We start from the raw sequence: 21,495 nt of genomic DNA, 5'->3' as shown, positions 1-21,495 counted from the left end.
TACATCTGTAGTCCTCAAATGAGTAATTATGGGTCCGTGGGACTTACGGACCCGGCGGTGCAATTTGAGTGGTCTCCCGCACTCAGAGGCATGAGCAAGGCATCCTTTTCCTTGTTCTAAAACATATTTGTGGCATGAAAAATAGCCTACCCTAGTTCTTTTTTTTTTTTTTTTTAAGATTTTATTGCCGCAGGGGGAGCGGCAAGCAGATGGAGAGGCAGACTCCCCTCTGAGCAAAGAGCCTGATGTGGGACTTGATCCCAGGACCCTGGGATCATGACCTGAGCCGAAGGCAGCCACTTAACTGACTGAGCCACCCAGGCATCCCAGCCTACCCTCATTCTAACCCCAACTCCCTCCCCAGCCCTAACCTTAATCCTATTCCCAACCCCTCAAACGCAACCTGAACCACAACCCTACCCGGGGTCTCGGGTCACCTTTCATGGCCTCCATCCTGAGTAGCACAGTCTCTGGGACCTCTGGTGTCATTGTGGCGCAAAGACGGACTCTGTCTTTTGTCCCACTACCCTCATTCTTAGCTGGTGGTCTCTGCCTGGGGCTCCCACTGGCACTGTCTCCCTGGAGGTAGACCTGCAAGGAGCAAGGCTTGCTGCCAGCACGGGGTTGGAGGGCCGGGCTTGACTAGGACCAAATGGGTGCTCCTGGGCTCTCCCTCCTGTTTTTGTTGGTCATGTCACAGCTTTGGTCAGGATAGGAACAAGTGTCTTTCTGGAGAAGAGCTATAGGAAGAGCTATGGACCCTATATTTTCTTGTTTAAAGCGGAAATTTCTCATTGTCCTAGTTACAAAATAAGGATCTGTTGTTTTAACGATTCAGATTAAAAGTAAGCCCTAACATCATCCACAAATCAATAGCATCTGGTGCATCTCCTTGCAGACACCCTGTAAATTGGGAGTTTTCCTGGGTTCCATCCCAGCCACCATGCCATGTTCTCCAGGAGGCACCCCACCTCTACTTTTTCTTTTCTTTTTTGAGCAAGCAGGAGAACGATCCTAGCGGTGGTGCCTAGCCACTGAGAGGGGCTGAATTTGGGGGCAACCCTTCCTGCTGAGGGCAGGAGGAATTCCTATCCCAGGTTGTTCACTGCTAGACAAGATCTGAATGAAATCTTGGGGGCGCCTGGGTGGCTCCGTGGATTAAATCCTTTGCCTTCAGCTCAGGTCACGATCCCAGGGTCCAGAGATCGAGTCCCACATCAGGCTCTCTGCTCAGCAGGGAGCCTGCTTCCTCCTCTCTCTCTCTGCCTGAACTCTCTGCCTACTTGTGATCTCTGTCTGTCAAAGAAATCTTGGGCTCCCTGTTGAACAATTCTGCTTGTTGCACCCAAAGCCCTAGAGAAGTGAGTTCATGTGTAGGAAATGGTAATGCACTCTAGGAGAATGGGGTTTTAGTAGAGAAGATAGAATGTTAAAAGACTTTAAAAAAAAAAAGATTTTATTTACCTATTTGAGAGAGAGAGAAAGAGACAGTGAGAGAGAGCATGAGAGGCGAGAAGGTCAGAGAAGCAGACTCCCTGTGGAGCTGGGAGCCTGATGCGGGACTTGATCCCGGGACTCTGGGATCGTGACCTGAGCTGAAGGCAGTTGCTTAACCAACTGAGCCGCCCAGGCGCCCATTAAAAAGTCTTTTTATAAATCCAATTATATCTCCATAATAAGGTAGGAAACCCATATAATCATTTTTGAGGTATGCCAAGAAGGTGTTTGGTAAAAATCAGCATCCAGTCCTGATTTTTTTTAAGTCTTAGCAGTTTTTTAAGCAGTTTTTTAAGTCTTATCTTATCTATAAAGATAGTTCATGAACATGGTAAACAAGCAGTCATAGCCAATGGTTGGCATTTCACCTAATAGTGAAAGAGGAGATCTATCTCCCTTCAAGTCAAGATAAAGACCCAGAGGCCGTGCCAGTGAGGAATGAAACAACTGTGAGGAATGACAAATGGATTGAAATAGTTTTTTCTTACACAACAAGAATTTAGGAAGTTGAAAGTTGGTGGTTGAAACAGCTGCTCAAAAATTTCATCCAAGGTCTAGAATCCTTCTATCTTTCCATTCCACTACATGTGACTTTTGTCCTTAATTGTCTCATGGTTACAAGATGGCTACAACACCTCCAGGCATTGTATCCAAGTTCCAGGCAGGAAGCAGGGGAGAGGGAGGAATGCAAAGCAAAGACTTTTCCCAAATCTTAGCAGATTTCCACTTGAGCCTTGCTGTTCAGAATTGGGCCATGTGGTCACCCCAGCTGTAACAGAGTCTTTAGAGACCAAAATGTTTTGGGGTGACACACATTGGCCCCTACCCCAAATAGAATCTGCCACAGATGACCACTGCCACCAGCAGAGTGCTGCTCTGAAGGTGCTAGCCAACATGGGTTTTAAAAAGAAACAAAATAAAAGACTATCTATATGAAAAGGAGAGGCAAGCTTTTTATTTCCAGGTTATATGACAGATTAAGTCCAATAAAATAGTTAAGTTGTTAGAAACCTAGATTAATTCAATGAAGTTGCTAGATATAAAATAAATATACAAAAAGATATATACAATCAATAGTTGTCCTATATAAAACAGAAAGACTCCACTTAGAAATCCCACAAAATCAAAATGTATGTAAGAAGACCTACGAAGAAAAAACAATACAGCCTTCCTGATGGTTAGAGGCAGATTTGAATGACTGGGGCTTTGATACGAAGATTGAGTATTACATAGAACTTAGGAATTCTTCACACATTAGTTAATTCTTTTTTAAAAAATATTTTATTTATTTATTTGGCATAAAGAGAGATCACAAGTAGGCAGAGAGGCAGGCAGAGAGAGGGGGAAGCAGGCTCCCCGCTGAGCCCGGAACCCAATGCGGGACTCGATCCCTGGACCCTGAGATCATGACCTTAGCCGAAGGCAGAGGCTTAACCCACTAAGCCACTCAGGCGCTCACATTAGTTAATTCTAATCAAGATCCCAGTGAGGAGGGGCACCTGGGTGGCTCTGGGTTAAGCCTCTGCCTTCGGCTCAGGTCATGGTCTCGGGGTCCTGGGATCGAGCCCCACATCGGGCTCTCTGTTCAGCGGGGAGCCTGCTTCCCCCTCTCTCTGCCTGCCTGTCTTCCTACTTCTGATTGCTCTCTTTCTGCCAAATAAATAAATAAAATCATTAAAAAAAAAAAAAAAGATCCCAGTGAGGTGTGCAGGGACAAGAAGAGGTTGAGCTCTGAGAAAAAGAATCCTGGGTCATCTGGAAGAACAGATTTTTAAAAAACTTTTTTAAAAAACTACTGAAAATACTGTCCTGGTCAGTTTGACTACATATAAAGTAAATTATGAAGCTACAAACAGAAAAGAGAAGTCTAAGGGACAGTGAAGAATGCCATTCTAGAATGATGCAGGGACCCTGGAAGTTACATCCCAAACAGACAGATTTAAGGGTTAAATGCAAAACATGGAACCAAAAAGGATTTAAAGAAGGGGCTTTTTAAGGGCCAAGGAAAAAATACAAAGAGAAAGACAAAAAGACCAATTGCACAGGATCTGAACATTTCTGTGCATTAAAAATGTAACAAAGATAAAAAGGTATGTGCCAACGTGCTGTGTGTGTGTGTGTGTGTGTGTGTGTGTGTAAAGAACAAAGACTGGAATTAGACAATTCATACGAAGAGAAGAAAAAGGTAAAAAAACATGAACCAATAACACATTTTGATGTATCAAAATGGTAAATATAAAAAGCGGACACGATGCCAAGTGTGTACATGGGTGCAGGGAAAAGGATGTTCTTGGGGCCCATGTGGGAGAATTAAGAATGTCATGCTGGGTTCGACCTAGAAACAGCTTTGCAAGGTTTGTGAACTCTGCCCATGAACTCCACTTCTCAGAATTTATTCTGAGGAAATGATCGAAGGGCCAAACGGGCTTATGTTCCAGAATTATTTATAAGTACAGATAATGATGTTCAACAATAAAGGAATAGATCAATCATGCCACAATGGGAACATCAATGTTTCTGAAAAATATTCTGTAATGTGGAAAATGTTCATCATAAAACATTAAATGGAAAAAGACGGAAATAACACCCAAAGAATGAATCTAGTTTTGCTTTAAAAGCAAAGGCGTATTATATGAGCACAGAAAAAATATAGAAGTAAGTGTACCTCTGGCAGTGGCCTATGAACTGATACCAAGGGGTATTTTCTTACAATTTTCTGACGATTTTTCCAAATTTCTTCAGCACATACATATTGCTTATATAGTCAGGAAAAAAAAAGTTTACATGTAAATGAAAGAAAAACATCAAGTCTCCAATGAAGAGGGGGAAGGGTATTTTCAAATCATTTTCAAGACAAAAGGCCAAGAATCACAGCATGTTCAATATTCAGCCTCATTCGCCATTGAAGGTGCAAAGTACGGAGATGATAAGCCACCACTTAGCCGAGTACACAGAGGCCCTCACCGCACGGCTGACAGCAGCTGCGGTGTCCAGGGCCCTGCAGAGATGTTTTCACTGTAAGTTCTTTTGATATTAGAAGGAGAGTGTGATGATGACGAACTAACCCCAGATTGTATTTATCTTTTACAAATGCAGCTGTACAATAGGACTTTTCCTACTTGTCACGTAGGGTCCATGGTAGCCACGATGCGGCCCTGGAAGGCCGCTTGCACACTCTGGAGGGCTGCGGTGGAGTGGCAGGTGTCCGGGAGCACCACTGTGTGGTCACCGTGACCTGAATGAAGACTGTCTAGACACCCAGCTTTGAGCCGGAGTCTCCCTGGCACAGGGGACGCTCCCACCTGAGCACTATTGCTGGCTGATCTCTTCATAATGAAATGGTGTGACTTTACACACCACCAAAACCATATAAAAAATGGTTCCTGAGGTTATTTCCTTATCTCAAAACTTTCACTTTTAGAAATCTAAGAAAATGCTAAAGGAGTATAATGCAAAAAGATGCTCTGTGAAGAATGGTTCATAACAGTGAAATGATCTATAATAGTGAAAACATAGAAATAACTTCAACATCCAACAAAAGAACATCTAATAGAATCCTAAGCCTCCATTGGGAATTACAACTCCAGACAGTTCAGTGATGTGGGGAAAAAAGTCTGCTATGCAGCTAGGTGGGAAAAAAAAAAGATTAAAATGATATATACACTATGTTTGCAGTAATGTAAAAATCCACTTTGAAACAAGCAGAAGGTAATGTATCAAAGTGCGAAATGCAGTTTATTAGGAATTATGGGGGGCCTTTTTCCTGACTTCCACATTTCCCGAAATGTGGTTAATTTTGCTGCCATAATTTAAAAAGTATACTAAAAAGCACTTCATAAACTATAGCTCTCTATATAAATGTAAAGTATTATCACTGAGAAAGCAGCTTAGACTTGCTTAGGACTGAGCGGAAGGAACATTAATTCCAGATGAAGCCCACCCACCTCTGCAGAGAGCACGGGCACAGGTCCCGTGGAGGGCTTCCTCCCGCAGGGCTGAGCCAGCGAGCTGAACTCCCTGGAGCAGAGGGAGGCACTGCGAGGTGAAGGTGCGCTTCTAGACACATCTATTCCAGCACCAGGCCCTGGATGGACGCTGAGCATCCATCTGTGTGCTCGCCATTTCCCAGCGGGGACCAGATGGCCAGGCCCAATGCTGGCACATCAGGACCTGGCTACGCCGAAGCCGGGCTGTGCTCCTGAGACGGAGAGCTGTCGCTACCAGAAGACTCTGTTGTAGAGCTGCTGCAGGGAGGTGAGTCCAGGAAATCTGCCTTTTCCTAAACCCCCACCATTTGAGATCATTCTCCCCTCCTGGAATATACTAATGTTCACTTGGAGTACTGTTAGTAATTCTTCTGTTTTTATTATTATCATTATCCTTCTAAACAGAACATACAAAGGAAATTCCTGATTGAGATCCTACCAGGAGCCCGTCCGAGGACACAATGATCAATACACCTTCTTTCTGCCTGCAGGAGAGACCCCGTGTCCTGCAAGCCCATTAAGGAAAGCAGGCCGATGGGACACCCTCAGATGGCCCTCGCTCTTCTTTCCTACAGCGAAGCGCTTCCTGGGGTGGTGATGACTTCTGAGAGAGTGGTCCCAGTGCGTGGGTCATCGGCACAGGCAGCAGAACCAGTCTCTAAACCAGAGGCATGAGTGGGCTGTATGTATCTGAGCTGCTGTGCTTTCCCCTTTCTGGGGAAGGAGCGAGGCCAAGGGGCGGGCACGCCACGCTAATTTCCAGGCTTGCTGCCCATCGGGGATGTCCTGCCGGCTGGGGGCTGCACGGCACACAGGAGCTCTGCCACGTCTAGGGCATCGATCGTGTCCACGCTGCTCACGCCCGCGTCCCCTGTGCCCAGCAGGCCTCCCGGCACATAGTAGGTGCTCAGTAAGTGCTTGTTAAACTCGATGGTGAAGGGTTTCTCCTCACTGTGTCTTCTCCGGTGTTCCGCAAGGTGGGCGCTCCAGCCGAACATCTCCCCGCACTCGGTGCATCGGAACGACTTCTCCCCAGAGTGGACTTTCTGATGTTTGATAAGACAGTGATTCTGGCTGAAGGCCTTGCCGCACTCGCCGCACTTGTAGGGCTTCTCCCCGGTGTGGATGCGCTGGTGCACGATGAGCGACGAGTGGCAGCTGAAGGCCTTCCAGCATCGGCTGCAGTCGAAGGGCTTCTCCCCAGTGTGGATGCGCTGGTGCACGATGAGGTAGGAGTGGGAGCTGAAGGCCTTGCCGCACTCGTTGCACTTGAAGGGCTTCTCCCCACTGTGGATGCGCTGGTGCACGACGAGGTAGGAGTGGCAGCTGAAGGCCTTGCCGCACTCGCCACACTTGAAGGGTTTCTCGCCCGTGTGGATGCGCTGGTGCAGGGTGAGGCGCGAGCGGCTGCTGAAGGCCTTGCCGCACTCGCCGCACTTGAATGGCTTGTCCCCGTTGTGGATCTTCTCATGCACAGTCAGGGACGAGTGGCAGGTGAAGGCCTTGCCGCACGCACCGCACTGGTAGGGCTTCTCGCCGGTGTGGATGCGCTGGTGGCGGGTCAGGTGCGTCCTCTGGTTGAAGGCCTTGCCGCAGGCGCTGCACTGGTAGGGCTTCTCGCCCGTGTGCACGCGCAGGTGCATGTTGAGCAGCGAGCTGCAGCTGAAGGCCTTCTCGCAGGCGCTGCACTTGTAGGGCCGCTCACCCGTGTGGATCCGGTGGTGCACGTTCAGCGACGAGTGGCAGCTGAAGGCCTTGCCGCACTCGCTGCAGAAGAATGGCTTCTCCCCGGTGTGAATGCGCTGGTGCTCAATGAGGTTGGTGCTCCACGTGAAGGCCTTGCCGCATTCGTGGCACTTGTAGGCTTTCTCCCGGGCGTGCCACCGCCGGTGCAGCGTCAGTGACGAGCTCTGCCGGAAGGCCTTCCCGCACTCGCCACACACGAACAGGCCGTCCCCCGCCGCCACTCCCCGCCGCCCGCTTGAGGGTGGGTGTTCGCCGTGGTCACTGGACTTGCTGGGGCCTCTCCCTGGGCCCCCTCTCCGTCCGCCAGACTGGAAGCTCGCGGTGGGCCTGTCAGGAGGGTCTCCTTCTGCAGGAATGGTCTGAGGGGTGAAGAGGGTGCACCCAGCGGGGAAATCCTCAGATGCCTTGCAGCTGTGCCAGCGCCCCTCTGGCGGAACGTCCCCCAGGCTGCCCGGCACTAGCCTCCGCAGTGCAGCCTTGCTTCTCCCTGGAGCAGCCGCCAGGCCCTCGCTGGCCCACTCGCTGCCCCTGGAGCTGAGGACGCTGGACCTCCCCAGTGGTTTGGTGATCGGCTCCTGGCAAGGCTCTTCCTTATAAACACCCTGCTGTTGACACGACTTGTCCTTCACCCCAGGTCCGGGCTCCCCCTCTATAAGAAATGGGAAATGCAATCTTCTGTAAGCCAGTGGAGGCGATGCACTAGAGTCCAGACTGAGGTCTGATGGGGGTTTGGATAAGCACAGAGAGAAGAGGGCAGGCCACTGCCACAGCGCGCGAGGGCCTGAGAGGAAGAGCCCAGGGGCATGCATCTTGAGTGAGATGGGCCACAAGCCCACGAGCGGGGAGGAGGAAAAAGAGACGGGGAGCTCCATATTGAGCCAGGGGGTGAGGGACGGAGCAGGGCTCACGGGGTCTGGCAGTTGGACAGAACTCACTTATTGAGACATCGACTGAGACTGCTGTGTGTCGGAATCGGGTTGGGGCTAGGCGTGAACACGGGGTAAACACAATCCAGAAATGGTAATTACATCTAAATTCTCCCTGGTGCCAGAAGGGAAAAGAATGCTCCCAGACCACGTCTCTTTGGTTTTTCCTTTGAACGCTTCCAACTGTAAGTGTGTGCTCTGGCCCTGACACATATGTATGTTTCTTTAAAAGCTCAATTCGTCTCTTGTCAGCTTCACAACCCTGGAGGGCCGTCCCCCTCAGAGCCACCTCTGTGAACGGTGATCCCCACCTCCCCGTACCCCCACGCTGACTCTGCCCTCTTCTTGGTGAGGGAGGCTCTGAACCCCACTTCCAAGCAGACTCCCCACCTCTGTCCATCCAACAAGTGCCACTTGTGAAATGTTTCCAGAGACGTGGACATGATTTCTGTTTCCCACCAGTCGAAGGCAGATGTCTTTGCCTGTTTTGCTCACCACTGTATTCCCAACATGGTTCCCCCCAACATAGTTGGTCCTCTGTGTGTGCTGAAGGAAGGAAGGGAAGCAGGACCATAAGGAGGTGGGGTGGGGTGTGGTCCTGGGAGGCAGGAGTCTGCACATCCTTCCACTGTGCCCCCCACTCACCTGGACAAGCCCCTCCAGGGACTTCTCTGGGCATCCACCAAGGCTCCTCGCCTCGTTCTAGGTGGGAGATCACATCCGGCTTGCAGACTGGGGGTCCTGCTTGCAGGAAGAAAGAGGTGTGCTGTAGCTCCCCAGGGCATGGCTGTCCAGGACCCAGTACCGCGAAGTGTGTGCCATCCCCAGGGATGGGGGGCTCTTACACGCAGAATCCAAACTCATATGTGTGCTCTGAGGAACCCATGGGTACTGACACCCCCCTGCCCAGTCTCTCTTGGAAAGCTCCAGGCAGGCTGGGCTCTCAGGCCCCTGTCCACCGCCCCCCCTCTTCTGGCCCACTCCAGGACCAGCCCCACCTCAGGCAAAGATGCTGGCAGTGACATGTACTGTCCAGCCCCAACACGAGTGTAGCGGCCACACACCCCACATCCTGCAGGGCCAGCACCAGGGCTGGTACCACAGGGAGGCTTGGTAATACCTGTGGCATGGCAGAGTGGCCAGACCGCACACTGGGCTTCAAGGAACTGTCTTACCCAGGGCAAGAAGGTTCTGGTAGTTCTCCAGCATCACGTCACGGTACAAGGCCCTCTGAGGGGAGTCTAGCTGGCCCCACTCCTCCTGGGTGAAGTCCACAGCCACATCCTTGAAAGTCACTGATTCCTGGAAGGACAAGCACATTCTCATTCACCCAGGACAGGAATGATTGGGACTGTGTTCATGGTTCCAAGCAAGCCAGATGTCAATTGAGGACCTTAGGGATGAAGGGTTAACCTCTGATGACCCTCTCTTGAGAATGGAAGGTGCTATAGGACCCCATCTATCATATAGCCCTTACATACACAGCATGCCTGGGCCAGGAATCGCCAAGCAGACCTGGCCTTCTGGACTGGGAGGGCCAAGCGACCTGGCCAGCCTGGGTCCGGGTGCCTGTTGGGCTGGAGGCTGCTGTTAAGTTCTGGGTAAAATGCTATGCTTCCCATGGTTAAGAATGTCAAACTTAAGAACCTGAAAGAATAGTACAAAGAATCCAGAAGCCCTCCTGAAATCTCACCATTGCAAAAGGACCCTACTCTGGAGAGGAAGCCATTATCACACCCTAAGGAAGGAAACCATACTTATCAGCAAGTTCTGTCAGCAAGAGACCAAGGGAGCCACCCACTCTCCGTTCTTCTTGTCTGCCTCCCACACCTTCCCACGGGACCCCTGCTGCCCTGCCCTCCCTGAATCCAAGTACTGACCTGCTTCCACCTTCCCTGGCAGGGGTCACTGACACTTGCATGCACTCCTGTTCTAGAACCCCGGGCTCTTCTGCTGATAGGGCTCCTCACCCACTCTGGAGTCCCTAGGTTGCCATCCCCAATGTTCCTCTTGGTCTCCACACTCCAATCCCACCCTGGGTCCCCCTTGCCAGCAAATAAGCTCTCAAAGCCCATCAGGGTGCCGGCCTAAGGTGGCAAGGGTTGTTCGCTCTTCAAAGATGTGGGTGCCCTGGGAGCCTGGCTTAAATCGTAGACAGGACACGACATTAGACATAAGAATGAAGAATAAATCAAACAGGGGAGGCCTGGCTCCCATCTCCCTGTTTGTTGGGAGTGACTGGCATACGGCCAAGCTCCCAGGGGTCACCACATTTCTCTGGAAACCCTGGGTCTGCATCAGCACCCATGGTCATACACCGTTGTGTGGAATTTCAAGCCCTGAGATGGCTATCAGACAGTCTTGGGAAGAGAAGGGACATCCTCTGGGGTCACAAGAGATTTGACCTTTAGCTCTAAAAGTGGTTTATACTTGTAGATAGTTCTCAACGTTGCTGCAGACTAAACTGTGTCCCCCTGAAATTCCTATGTGGAAGCCCTCCCTTCCAGTGTGATTGTGTTTGGAGACAGGGTCTTTAGGATGTAAATGAAGCTACGTGGGGTCATAAAGGTGGGCCCTGATCTGACAAGCCTGGTGGTCTCTGAGAAGAGGACAAAGGAGATCTCTCTCCCCATTGAGAGTTCTGAGGACAGACCACCTGAAAGCATGGTGAGAGCCAGGTGGAGAGCTGCAGCAAACCGGACCCCGACAGCACCCTGATCTCAGACTTCTGGCCCCCGGAACTGTGAGGAAATCAATTTCTGTTGCTGAAGCTGCCAAGTCACTGCCATTTTGTTACAGCAACCCGAGCTAAGACAAATGCCAACCTAAAACAGGAGGAAAGATAAAGCCCCTTTTTGTACTACACACAAAATACAACTCCAGCTACAGCAAGGATCTAAATGTTGAGGCTTCCGGGAGACAATTCCAAGTCCGTGGCTGGCATGATAGCAAACCTGGAAACCAGGAGGAGAAGATTTACATTTGCTCCATGAAAGTTTACATTTTCTTTCTTTTCTTTTTTTAAGATTTTATTTATTTATTTGAGGGAGAGCACGAGTGAGCAGAGGGGGAGAGGGAGAAGCGGACTCCTCACTGAGCATGGAGCCCAATGTGGGACTCGATCCCAGGACCTTGGGATCATGACCCGAGCCAAAGGCAGCTGCTTAACTGACTGAACCACCCTAGTGCCCTGAAAGTTCATGTTTTCTGCAGGCAACACTGACAAATTGCTATGAAGACAAAAAGAAAATGGGCCTAGGGTATAAGCAGACAATTCACAGAAGACTGGCAAATCACTAAGCCCATGAGGAGACACTCAGTCAAAGCAGACATCCTGAAATGTGGAATAAAACAGAAAGATACCGTTTCGCACACAGAAGAGAGGCAAAACGTTTAAAGCCTGCAAATACAAAGTGTGGGCTGGTCCATGGAGAGTTGGGATGGTCTTACACCTCCCGACAGGTGTAAGGGGGACATCCATTTTGGAAAGCAAAACATATTCTACTATCGCTAGCAAAAGCTGACACTCCCTGCACCTTGAAAGGCCACTGTGAGATTCCTACCCAGCCTAGAGTGGTTGGGAAAACACTGGAAACATGCTGAACGTCTATCGGGAGCGATGAATATACAACAGGGCACCGTGCAGCAGTGAAAATGAGCATGGCAGAGGAACCTGTCCATGGGGAGCTCTTGGGAGCACGGCAGTGGTTACAAAGGCAGCCTGAGGGGAACCATGCCCGGCGTGACGCCCAGCAGTCCCGTGTGGAGGTTACAAATACTCCAATGTGCATCTAGCTCCGCTGTCTGCTGGATAAGGGCACAGGCTCTGAGCCTAGTGGCCCAGGTGGGCTCCCCATCTTGTTCTTACTAGCTATGAGTTGGGGGTGCCTCAGTTGCCTCGTCTGCTAATCGTCCATGTCATTGCATCACAGTAAGGATTCAATGAATTACTACTACATGTGAAGCGCTCATCCAAGGGCCTGGCGGACGGCAGGTGTCCTCTGGTGTTTGCTGTTAGTCACCGTCCTCTGAAACTGTCATAGACTGAGGAGGGCAGGAGAGGAGGGAGATCCTGCCTTTACCTGCAATGTTTTGTTTTGTTTTGTTTTAGGATTTTATTTATTTAACAGACAGAGATCACAAGTAGGCAGAGAGGCAGGTAGAGAGGGTGGGGGGAAGCAGGCTCCCTGCTGAGCAGAGAGTCCGATGCGGGGCTCGATCCCAGGACCCTGAGATCATGACCTGAGCCGAAGGCAGAGGCTTAACCCACTGGGCCACCCAGGCACCCACAATGTTTTGTTTTTTAAAAGGATTTGGAACAAATATGACAAAAGGTAGACATTAATTTTGCAAAACAGGTACATGGAAAGTTGTTATTATTCTGTTTAACTGTTTCAACATTTAAAAAAAAAGAAAAAGCCACTCGAAAAGGAAGAAATGCAAATTTCCGACAGACGATGCAGGACTAATGATTTCTTGTCAGGAAAATGGAAATCAAAACAAAAATAACGTCATGCGTTTTTCCCTATCAGAGCAGCACTAATTAAAACCTGGGATCTCGGCCATGAGGAAGCATTTTTGTCAGGAGTGGGAACTGTTACACCCTTCTGGGTACTTATACTACAGAATCAAAAGTTCCTGCATATAAGGAAGCAAATGCAAGGCAGGATATCGCAGCACTGTACTTACCCCAAACCAACCAACCAAGATATTAGGACAGCGGGCTAAACTAGGGCACATGCACACAGGCAGACCATGGAAAATAATGCAGCTAGCCCAAGACATGCGTTGTACGTTACACTAGGTGAAGGAGGCCAGAAGAAGGTGGCCACATACTATATGATCTAATTTATGTGCAATGCCCAGAATAAGCAAATAGAGAGAGACAAAAAGCAAATGAGCGAGCGGTTGCTGAGAGCTAGAGTGACTGCTGATGGGCACGGGGGTTCTTTCTGGGTAAGGAAATGAACTGTGGTGACAGCTGCTCTACATGAGTGCACTCAAAACCACCGAACAGGACGCTTGCCAAGGGTGGATTTTATGGTATGTGAATTACATGTCAACTTGAACACAGGACAGCACTGGAATGTATACAGTATGATCCCATTTTTAAAACAACATGCTTAAGCCTATGTACGTTGGAGTCTGAGTATGAGAACAAGGGGAGAGATGTGGGAGTCAATGTCAAAACTGGGACACTGGTTGCCTTAGGGGACTGTGACCATAGGTGCGGGGAAAAGAGGAGATTAGTGATAGACTGTGCTGTGGGACTTTGTTACAAAGCAAATACTGGTTTGATAAATTTTTCAAAAATTACTTTTCAAAGAAGAAGGAATTAAAAGCAGAGCAGTGGTTAGCTGCACCATTTTGGTCTAGACAGGTAGTTTGCTCAAGCTTCAGTTTCTCCAGCTAGCGAAAGGACTGGGAGCAGTGGGGCCCCCTGGGGTCAAGAAGAAAAGGAAGTGGGGTAGAAGTATGCCAGTCTTGGGTACCAAGGAAAGGACCCAGCATCTGTCAGTCCGCACTTGGCCATCTCCTACCCACTGGCTGTGCACACCAAGAGGCTGGAAACCCGCCCCCACCCCAAGAGTTGGGAGAAAACAAAGAGCAGACTGGGCCGCGTCCAGAATCGTGACAGGGATGTCTATGGTCTCAGGCATTAGAGGAGGGGTGGACCACAGCAGAGAGGCCAAGGGCACAAAAATGGGGTGAGTTGGGCTTCAGCAGTACAGTGAACCGAGGTGGCAGAGGCGCGTGTCCTGAGACTTCATGCTCTCGGAGCTCTGGCGTCCCAGGAGGAGCGGTAGGGGGTGCCACTGTGGGCCAGACTGGGAAGACAGGTACTCCAAGGTCCAGATCCTTGTATTCTGCAGCAGGATGGACAGAGGGAAGGCGGGAGAGAGGGACAACAGCTTCTGAGTGTGGGCTGGAGGACTGAAGCAGCAGCCTGGTTAAAACTGGGTTTCCTGTTCTGCTGCCAGACAGAAAACATAACAAGGACCACATGTGCCCTCTTACCTCAAACAACTAGTAAACTGGGCAAAACGTATAAAACAATGATTGATTTCAAGACACCGGACAAGCTACAGTTCAGAACACAGACCGCTGAGAGAAGGGAAACAAAATGAGCCCTACAACCAACCCCATCCTACCCGGAAGCAGTTTCCAGACTGCTGTGTGAGCAGGTGGAACCCAGATGGGCCTGTGGTCTCACCAAGCTGAAGAAGAAGACGGTTCAGAGAGACCAGAAGATTAAATCTCTAGGGCAACATGCCAGAGGAGAGGGAGTTTCACAGACTCAGATCTCTGGATCCACTTGAGACTGAGGATCGACAGGCATGTGCCTGGGAAGAAACAACCCCAAATCAGGAAAAGAAACACGAAACATGAGAAAGAAGTAGGCAGAACAACCATTAAAACTCACATAAGGCTGGGAGTAGTTTATGTTCTGACCAGCCAGAGAGAACGTCCTCCTGCTATATGGGCACTGAGTAAAGTCCCCAGGAAAGGAGAGCATCAGTGATCTGACAAAATTAGCCCAAGACTAAAGATTTCTCTGGCTCCACCTTTTTAAAAAGATTTTATTTGACACAGAGAGAGAGAGAGAGCACAAGCAGGGGGAGCAGCAGGTAGAAGGAGAAGCAGGCTCCCCATGAGCAGAGAGCCCAATGTGGGGCTCAATCCAAGGACCCTGGGATCATGACCTGAGTTGAAGGCAGATGCTTAACCAACTGAGCGACTCAGGTGGCCCCTCTGGCCCTACCTGAACAAAACCTACAGAGCAAGCCTTGAAAGGATCCATCTGATACTAAGTAATTTCACTGCATCCCAGAACAAATTCCTGAAATATTTAAGAAACTCCCAAAAAGCCAATACTCAACAAAGTAAAATTCACTCCAGCATCTAATAAAGTAACTAAAAAGAAAAAAACAATAAAATCAGAGAAATTAAGAGTATACTAAAATAGTATTTGTGGGGGCGCCTGGGTTGCTCAGTGGGTTAAAGACTCTGCCTTCAGCTCAGGTCGTGATCCCAGGGTGCTGGGATGGAGCCCCACATCAGGCTCTCTGCTCAGCGGGAGGCCTGCTTCCCCGCCCCCCTGCCTGCCTCTCTGACAGATCTCTGTCAAATAAATAAACAAAATCTTTAAAAAAAATAGTATTTGTTTACCTCAAAAGAATGCATTAAGGGAGAAATGAACAAAAGAGACACAAGACGTATAGAAAATCAATAACAAAATTGCAGATGTAAATCCAGCCATATCAGTAATTATATTAAATGTGAATGGTCTTAATAATCCAATTGGAAATTAGAGATCGTCAAATTGAATTTAAGAATTAACACCCAACCATGCATCAGGTACAGAAAACTACTTTAAATTAACATTTTAGGATTTTACTTATTTATTTGTCAGAAAGAGAGTACAAGCAGGGAGGGAAGCGGGTGGAGAAGGCAGAGGGAGAAGCAGGCTCCCCGCCGAGCAAGTAGCGCGATGTGGAACTCAATCCCAGGATCCTGGGATCACGACCTGAGCCAAAGGAAGATTCCTAACCAACTGAGCCACCCAGGCATCCCAGAAATCTCTTTTAAAACAAAGAAAAAGGTAGATAAGAAGTGGGAGAATGGGAAAAGATATACTCTGCAAATACTAATCAAAAGAAAGCTGAAGTGGCAGTATTAACATTAGACAAAACAGATTTCAAAGCAAAGGACATCATCAGAGACAAAAAAAGCTGTTATATAATAATCATTACATGGTTATGTCACGGTCATTATCACAACAGCAATTCATTAAGAGCTCACAACACTCTTAAATATAGATGTTCTTACTAACAGAGCTTCAAGATACATAAAGCAAAAACTTGATAGAACTGAAGAGAAATAGACAAACCCATGATTATACTTGGTAATTTCAACAGTAATTTCTCTCAATAATTGATACAACACATAAGCAGAAAATATGTAAGGTTACAGAACAATTAACACATCATTCAACTTGACTTAATTGACATTTGCAGAACACTCTAGCTGACAAAAGCAGAAGGTACATTCTTTTCAAGTGCATACAGAACATTCAAAAATAAACCACATTCTGGGCAATAAAATAAATCTTAGCAGATTTGAAAAAATTCAAATCATAGAACATTCCTTTTCTACCTACAACAGAATTAAGTTAGAAATCTGTAATAGAAAGATACCTAGAAAATATCCCCCAAATATCTGGAAATTAAACAACACATTCCTAAAACATACATGGTTGAAGAAGAAATCACAACAGAAACTGGAACTATTTTGAACTGAATAAAAATGAAAATACAATACAAAATTTGTGGGATGTAGAAGGCAGTGCTTAGAAGGAAAATTTATAGCACTGGATGCTACATAAAAAAAGAAGAAAGGTGTCTTTAGACAAATCTGAGATCAAGATCAGAATCTGAGTTTCAACTTTAAGAAACCAAAAAAAGTAAAGAAATAATAAGGATCTGAAATAAATGAAATACGAATAGAAAAGCAATAGAGAAAATCAATGAAACCAAAAGATGGCTATTGGAAATGATCAATAAAATCGCCAATTAAATATACATTTACTATTTGACTCAGCAATTCCACTTAGATATTCATTCAAGAGAAATTAAAACACATGTCTATCCTTGTACTCAAACATTTATATCAGGTTTACTTGTAATAGCCAAAACTTGGAAACAACCTAATGTCCCCTAATGAACAAACTGTAAATACCCATTTACAGTGGTGTTTTGTGCTGAGCTGTCACCCCTCCAAATTCATATGCTGAAGCCCTAGCCCACAGGACCTCAGAAAAATGACTATACTTGGAGATAGGGTCTTTAAAGAGATAATTAAGGTAAAATGAGGTCATTATGATGAGCCATCAACCAACAGGACTGATGTCCTTATTAAGAAAAAGGAAATTTGGAGCCAGACATGTACAGAGAAAGTCCATGCATGTGAAGACACTGGGAGAAGGTACTTTCACAAACCAAGAAGAGAGGACTCAGAAGAAACCAAACCTGCTGACATCTTGATATTGAACTTCCAGACAATAAATTTCTGTTGTTTACGCCATCTATAGGACTTTGGCAAGGCAGCCTTTGTGAACTTAATACAAGTAGTATACTACTCACCAATAAAAAGGAACAAACTACTGATTCACATAAAGACATGAACTCAAAAGCATTACACTATGTGGGGCACCTGGCTGGTTCAGTTAGTAGAGCAAGTGACTCTTGATCTCTGGGTTGTGGTTCGAGCCCCACATTGGGTGTAGAGATTACTTAAACATAAAATCTTTAAAAAAAGAAACCAAAGACTACATACTATATATTTCCATAAGAAATTCTTAAAAAGGCAAAATTGTGGTTGCCAAGGAGTGGGGGGAGAGGGCTGACTCCCAAGGGGCATGAGGGAACTTTTTGGGTGATGGAAACATTCTAGGTTATGATTGTGGTGCTGGTTACACAACTGTACGCATTTGTCAAAACTCATCAAATCCTCTACTTAAAATCAGAGAACTTTACTGTATACAAATTACACCTCAATAAATGTGATCCAAAAAACCCACTGGATTTCAGGGAGATGAGAAGGTGGGGGTGATGACACATGCTGAGAACATGCCATAACTGACGCAGGCAAGAATGAAGCATCATGGTCATGGCATTGGCAGAGGAAAGGAAAAACATGGGCAGAAACAAAGCTCCAGAGGTGTCAGAATGTGACTGGAGAAAGGGGGCTATCAGAGGCTACATGGCTTCTGTGTGGGGGTGTCAACTGGCAAGGGCAGGGTAGGATCTAAGCCTTGCACTGACCTGTCTGGGGGTTATTCCCCCGGGAGAAGCCCATGTCCCGTGCATCTCCATTCTGTAGGACAAGAAAGAAATCCCAGGGGGCAGGTAGGTATGGGAATCAAATGCAGATCTGTGGCAATAAAACTAGTGGGGAAGGGGTGCCTGGGTGGCTCAGTGGGTTAAGCCTCTGCCTTTGGCTCACGTCACATGGTCTCAGGGTCCTGGGATTGAGCCCCGCATGGGGCTCTCTGCTCAGCAGGGAGCCTGCTTCCCCCCAACCCTCTCTGCCTACTTGTGATCTCTCTCCCTCTGTCGAATAAATAAATAAAATCTTTAAAAATAAATAATTAAATAAAACTAGTGGGGAAGTCAGAACAGATTGCGTGGGATGTCCCAGGAAAGCAAAACACTTAACTGTGAGTCTGAGTGGGACTGCCAGGGGAGAAGAGTACTTAGGAGAGGAGGACCAGTTACTCAAGGTTCTAGGAAGCTGATCTTTTAGGAATAACACCTATGCACAAAAAGGGTAATACCTTGAGGCAGTCACTCACAAGCACATGCACAGACATGCACATGCACTTTTTGCTGAACCATTTGAAGGTAAGTTGCAGATATCATGACATCTCACACTATGGGCTTCACCTTGACTATCTTATTCTTTTACCCAATTACAGTGGGATCATCACACCCAAAATATTTAGTGATGATCTAAGATAAATCCATTTTCAAGTTTCCTCAGTTGTCCCAAACTGCCTTTGAGTTTTTTGATCTATGGCCTGTCAAAGATCATGTACCACATCTAACTGTCATGTCTCCTGAGTGTATGCCAGAACAGAGCATTCTAACACATTACAGAAACCAGCCATATCTCATAATGTGTTTTATAGTTATTTCTATTTTTCTATAATCAGACCCCTTTCAATGGGCCGTAAACAGAATCACTAAATCCTGAGTCAAAGGACCCTCAACCCTCCAGACTTTTTCATTACTGCAATCTCCTCTTATCATCTGTATCCTTTTAAATACTGTCGAGGGATGAGGATGGTTTAGGTGGTAAACAAAATGAGAATCAAAACCCAAAGTCTGTGAAAAGAGGGATTTGGGCTCTACTTAGCTGCGGAAGTGGTCCCAGGGCCAACTTCCCTTGCTGGGTTCCCAGATCCTCCAAAATTACAGGTTTTTCCTTGACAGCCCCATTACAGGGTCACTGCACAGAGGAAAAGGACACAGGGACGCACCCCCTACCATCGCTCTTACCCTGGTGCTGCAACACAGCCTTCCTTCAGCACTTTCATTCCCCTGATTCCATCCCAGAAAACTCCCCCAGATGAGGACCATCCCCTAGGTCTGCATGTCACCTACATGCTTGGGTTCCATTAAAACCACTCCTCAGAGCTCCTGCTATAGTGCTGGGCAAATGACCCACCCACTGGGCTGAAGGAGGCTGGAAGGGACACTTACTTCAAGGGCACACCCAGACTCTCTTCAGTTGGAGCTCTTCCCATGCCCAGAACTTCCTGAGGGACAGCAGGCCCCCAGATTAGAAGCGGCGGCAAAGGGGTCTTTGGATGACTGAAGATCCCGAAATGCCAACCCTCTTCATAAAGAACGAGATGTTCAGAAGGAAGAAAAGACAACCACTCACCTTGGACCTGGCTTCTGGGAGACCCTGACCCAATTTATCCTCTGGATTTTTTCTGAGGGTAAGAGCAGGCTCCTGAGAGGACAGAGCTGGGGAGGAGAAATTGAGTCAAAATGGCTATTAGCCATAGCCCATAGCCACCAGGTGCATGCCTGAGCTAAAGCCCACTCCACCCCTGGCTTGGACCAGAGAGCAGTCAGGAACCGCCCCCCCGCAGGTGGGGTGGGGAGCGAGCCCCAATATCGGGCACAATCTGAAGGAAAAACTGCCATTCCCTTCCTCTTCAGCATGCTGGAGCAGTGGAAACAAGCGGATGTGCACGGTGAAGAGGCAGGAGGCCTGACTCGGCTAGGTGCTTTTGGGAAACCAGCCTGACCTCTCTGAATGTCAGTCTCCTCAAGTGCAAGTCCACAGCCCCAGTGACTAGAAGAGCCAACTGTACCTCTCTCCTGGGGCTTCGGGGCAGGGGTCTCCATGGCGCCCCTCGGCAGCGTTCCCCGGAGGCGTGGGCAGCTCTGCAGCCTCCTGGGCCCCAGGCCAGGCCCAGAGGCGCCGGTCCTGCTCCTGGGGCTCAGGGACAGCCTGAAGGGGAGCCTCGGGGGGTCGCACACGCACTCCCGGCTGCACGGTCGCCGCGCGCGGCTCCCCCCCCCCCCGGTCGGGGTCAGGCAGGCTCAGCAAGCGCCCCACACTCCAGGCTGCGCTCACGCCCCATAGCCCGCGCCCCACGCAGCCAGTCACACACTCCGCCCGGGACACTGTGGGCCGAGTCCTGGGCCGGCCTCAGACTCAGCCGTCAGGAGCCAGCGGCCGCACAGGGCGGCCGGCAGACAGGCCCCGAGGAGACCGGACAGACCGACGGACGGTCGGAAGGATGCGCGAGCAAGCGGACCGGCCTCCCACAAAAGCCGACCGATTGCCACAAAGGATAAACCCGGCGAACGCCGCGGGAAAGTGCGTCTGCGCGGACCGGATGCGAACTACAACTTCCGGTAGCCTTTGCGTCGCGCCGGCGCGGATTCCATTTTCCAGAGGGGGTCGGGGTCCCGGAGACGCCCCTTCGCCCAGACGTAAACGGACGCATGGCAGAGCCTTCTGGGAAATGTAGTTCCCGGTACAGTTATCAAGGCTCCGCCCTGCTCTCCTTCGCAACCACTGCTGCAAAAGGCGCTTGTATCTCAGTGTGTGTGAGTTTATGTGGGGCGGTGTTTGTGTCTCATTGAGGGTGCGAGAGAGCGGTGCTCAGAAACGGGGATTTATCTTGTCAGTTCGTTCATGTCGCCAGGTGGAGTCGGTTGGGCTCCTACCCACATTCATCTTTGCGAAAAGACTCAGGCCTCTGGCCTTAGGGACCGTAGAGGTGGTGGGCGTGCACCTGGGACCCCAGAGGAGGGAGAGCTCCAGACAAGTTGTCAGGCTGGTGGCTGTCCACCTTCAGGAACTTGGGAAGGAGAGTCTGGCCTGTGGCTCCCCTCTGATCCCCTAGTGCTCTAGCTTTAACACAGTGACGACGCCAATATTTATTGAGCACCAGCCACAATGCCAGGCACATTTCCTGCCTGGAAAGTGCTTGACGTGTATTTTCTGGCAGAACATGAACAACAGTGCAGTGGGGTTTGGTAACTATTATTACCTTCGTTTCAGAGATAGCGAAAATTGGGTACAGCGTGGTGGGGTCACTTATCCGAGGTCACACAGCCAGGAGGTGGAGCCAGGCTTTGAACCCCCGCGAGTAACTCAAGGAGAAAGTTCATTACCAGGTTCCTACTGAGAGCTAGTTTGTGATGGGGCAGAGGGGATGCAGACTGGGAACTTTCAAACCCCCGCCTTGACCCCCAACCTAGGCTTGGCCACAGGTTTCTCACTTAATACCAGCAAATTGTGCCCAGTGCAGG

General features: G+C 48.7%; 1 protein-coding gene across 1 annotated transcript; it reads right to left on the bottom strand.

Moving 5' to 3' along the window:
• Positions 1-3,166: 3,166 nt before the first annotated feature.
• On the bottom strand, positions 3,167-20,237 carry ZNF74 (zinc finger protein 74). The gene is made up of 5 exons (XM_032875925.1): positions 20,043-20,237; positions 19,604-19,689; positions 9,331-9,457; positions 8,801-8,896; positions 3,167-7,878 (listed from the first exon to the last, which is right to left on the bottom strand). The coding sequence occupies exons 1-5, from the start codon at positions 20,074-20,076 to the stop codon at positions 6,236-6,238; spliced, it is 1,986 nt and encodes a 661-aa protein (XP_032731816.1). The 5' UTR covers positions 20,077-20,237; the 3' UTR covers positions 3,167-6,235.
• Positions 20,238-21,495: the final 1,258 nt, after the last annotated feature.

Source organism: Lontra canadensis, unplaced genomic scaffold (assembly GCF_010015895.1).
Source record: "Lontra canadensis isolate GAN:19392208 unplaced genomic scaffold, GSC_riverotter_1.0 scaffold57, whole genome shotgun sequence".
Lineage (NCBI taxonomy): Eukaryota > Metazoa > Chordata > Mammalia > Carnivora > Mustelidae > Lontra > Lontra canadensis.
Note: the sequence above shows the minus strand (reverse complement) of the source record. Positions and strands in the feature narration are given on the sequence as shown.

Coding starts and splice junctions, on each gene's coding strand:
- ZNF74 (XM_032875925.1), bottom strand. CDS start 20,076: ATGGAGACCCCTGCCCCGAAGCCCCAGGAGAGAG. Junction 19,690..20,042: donor CCCGAAGCCCCAGGAGAGAG/GTACAGTTGGCT, acceptor TCTCCTCCCCAG/CTCTGTCCTCTCAGGAGCCT. Junction 7,879..8,800: donor CCCTGGAGGGGCTTGTCCAG/GTGAGTGGGGGG, acceptor CATTTCTTATAG/AGGGGGAGCCCGGACCTGGG.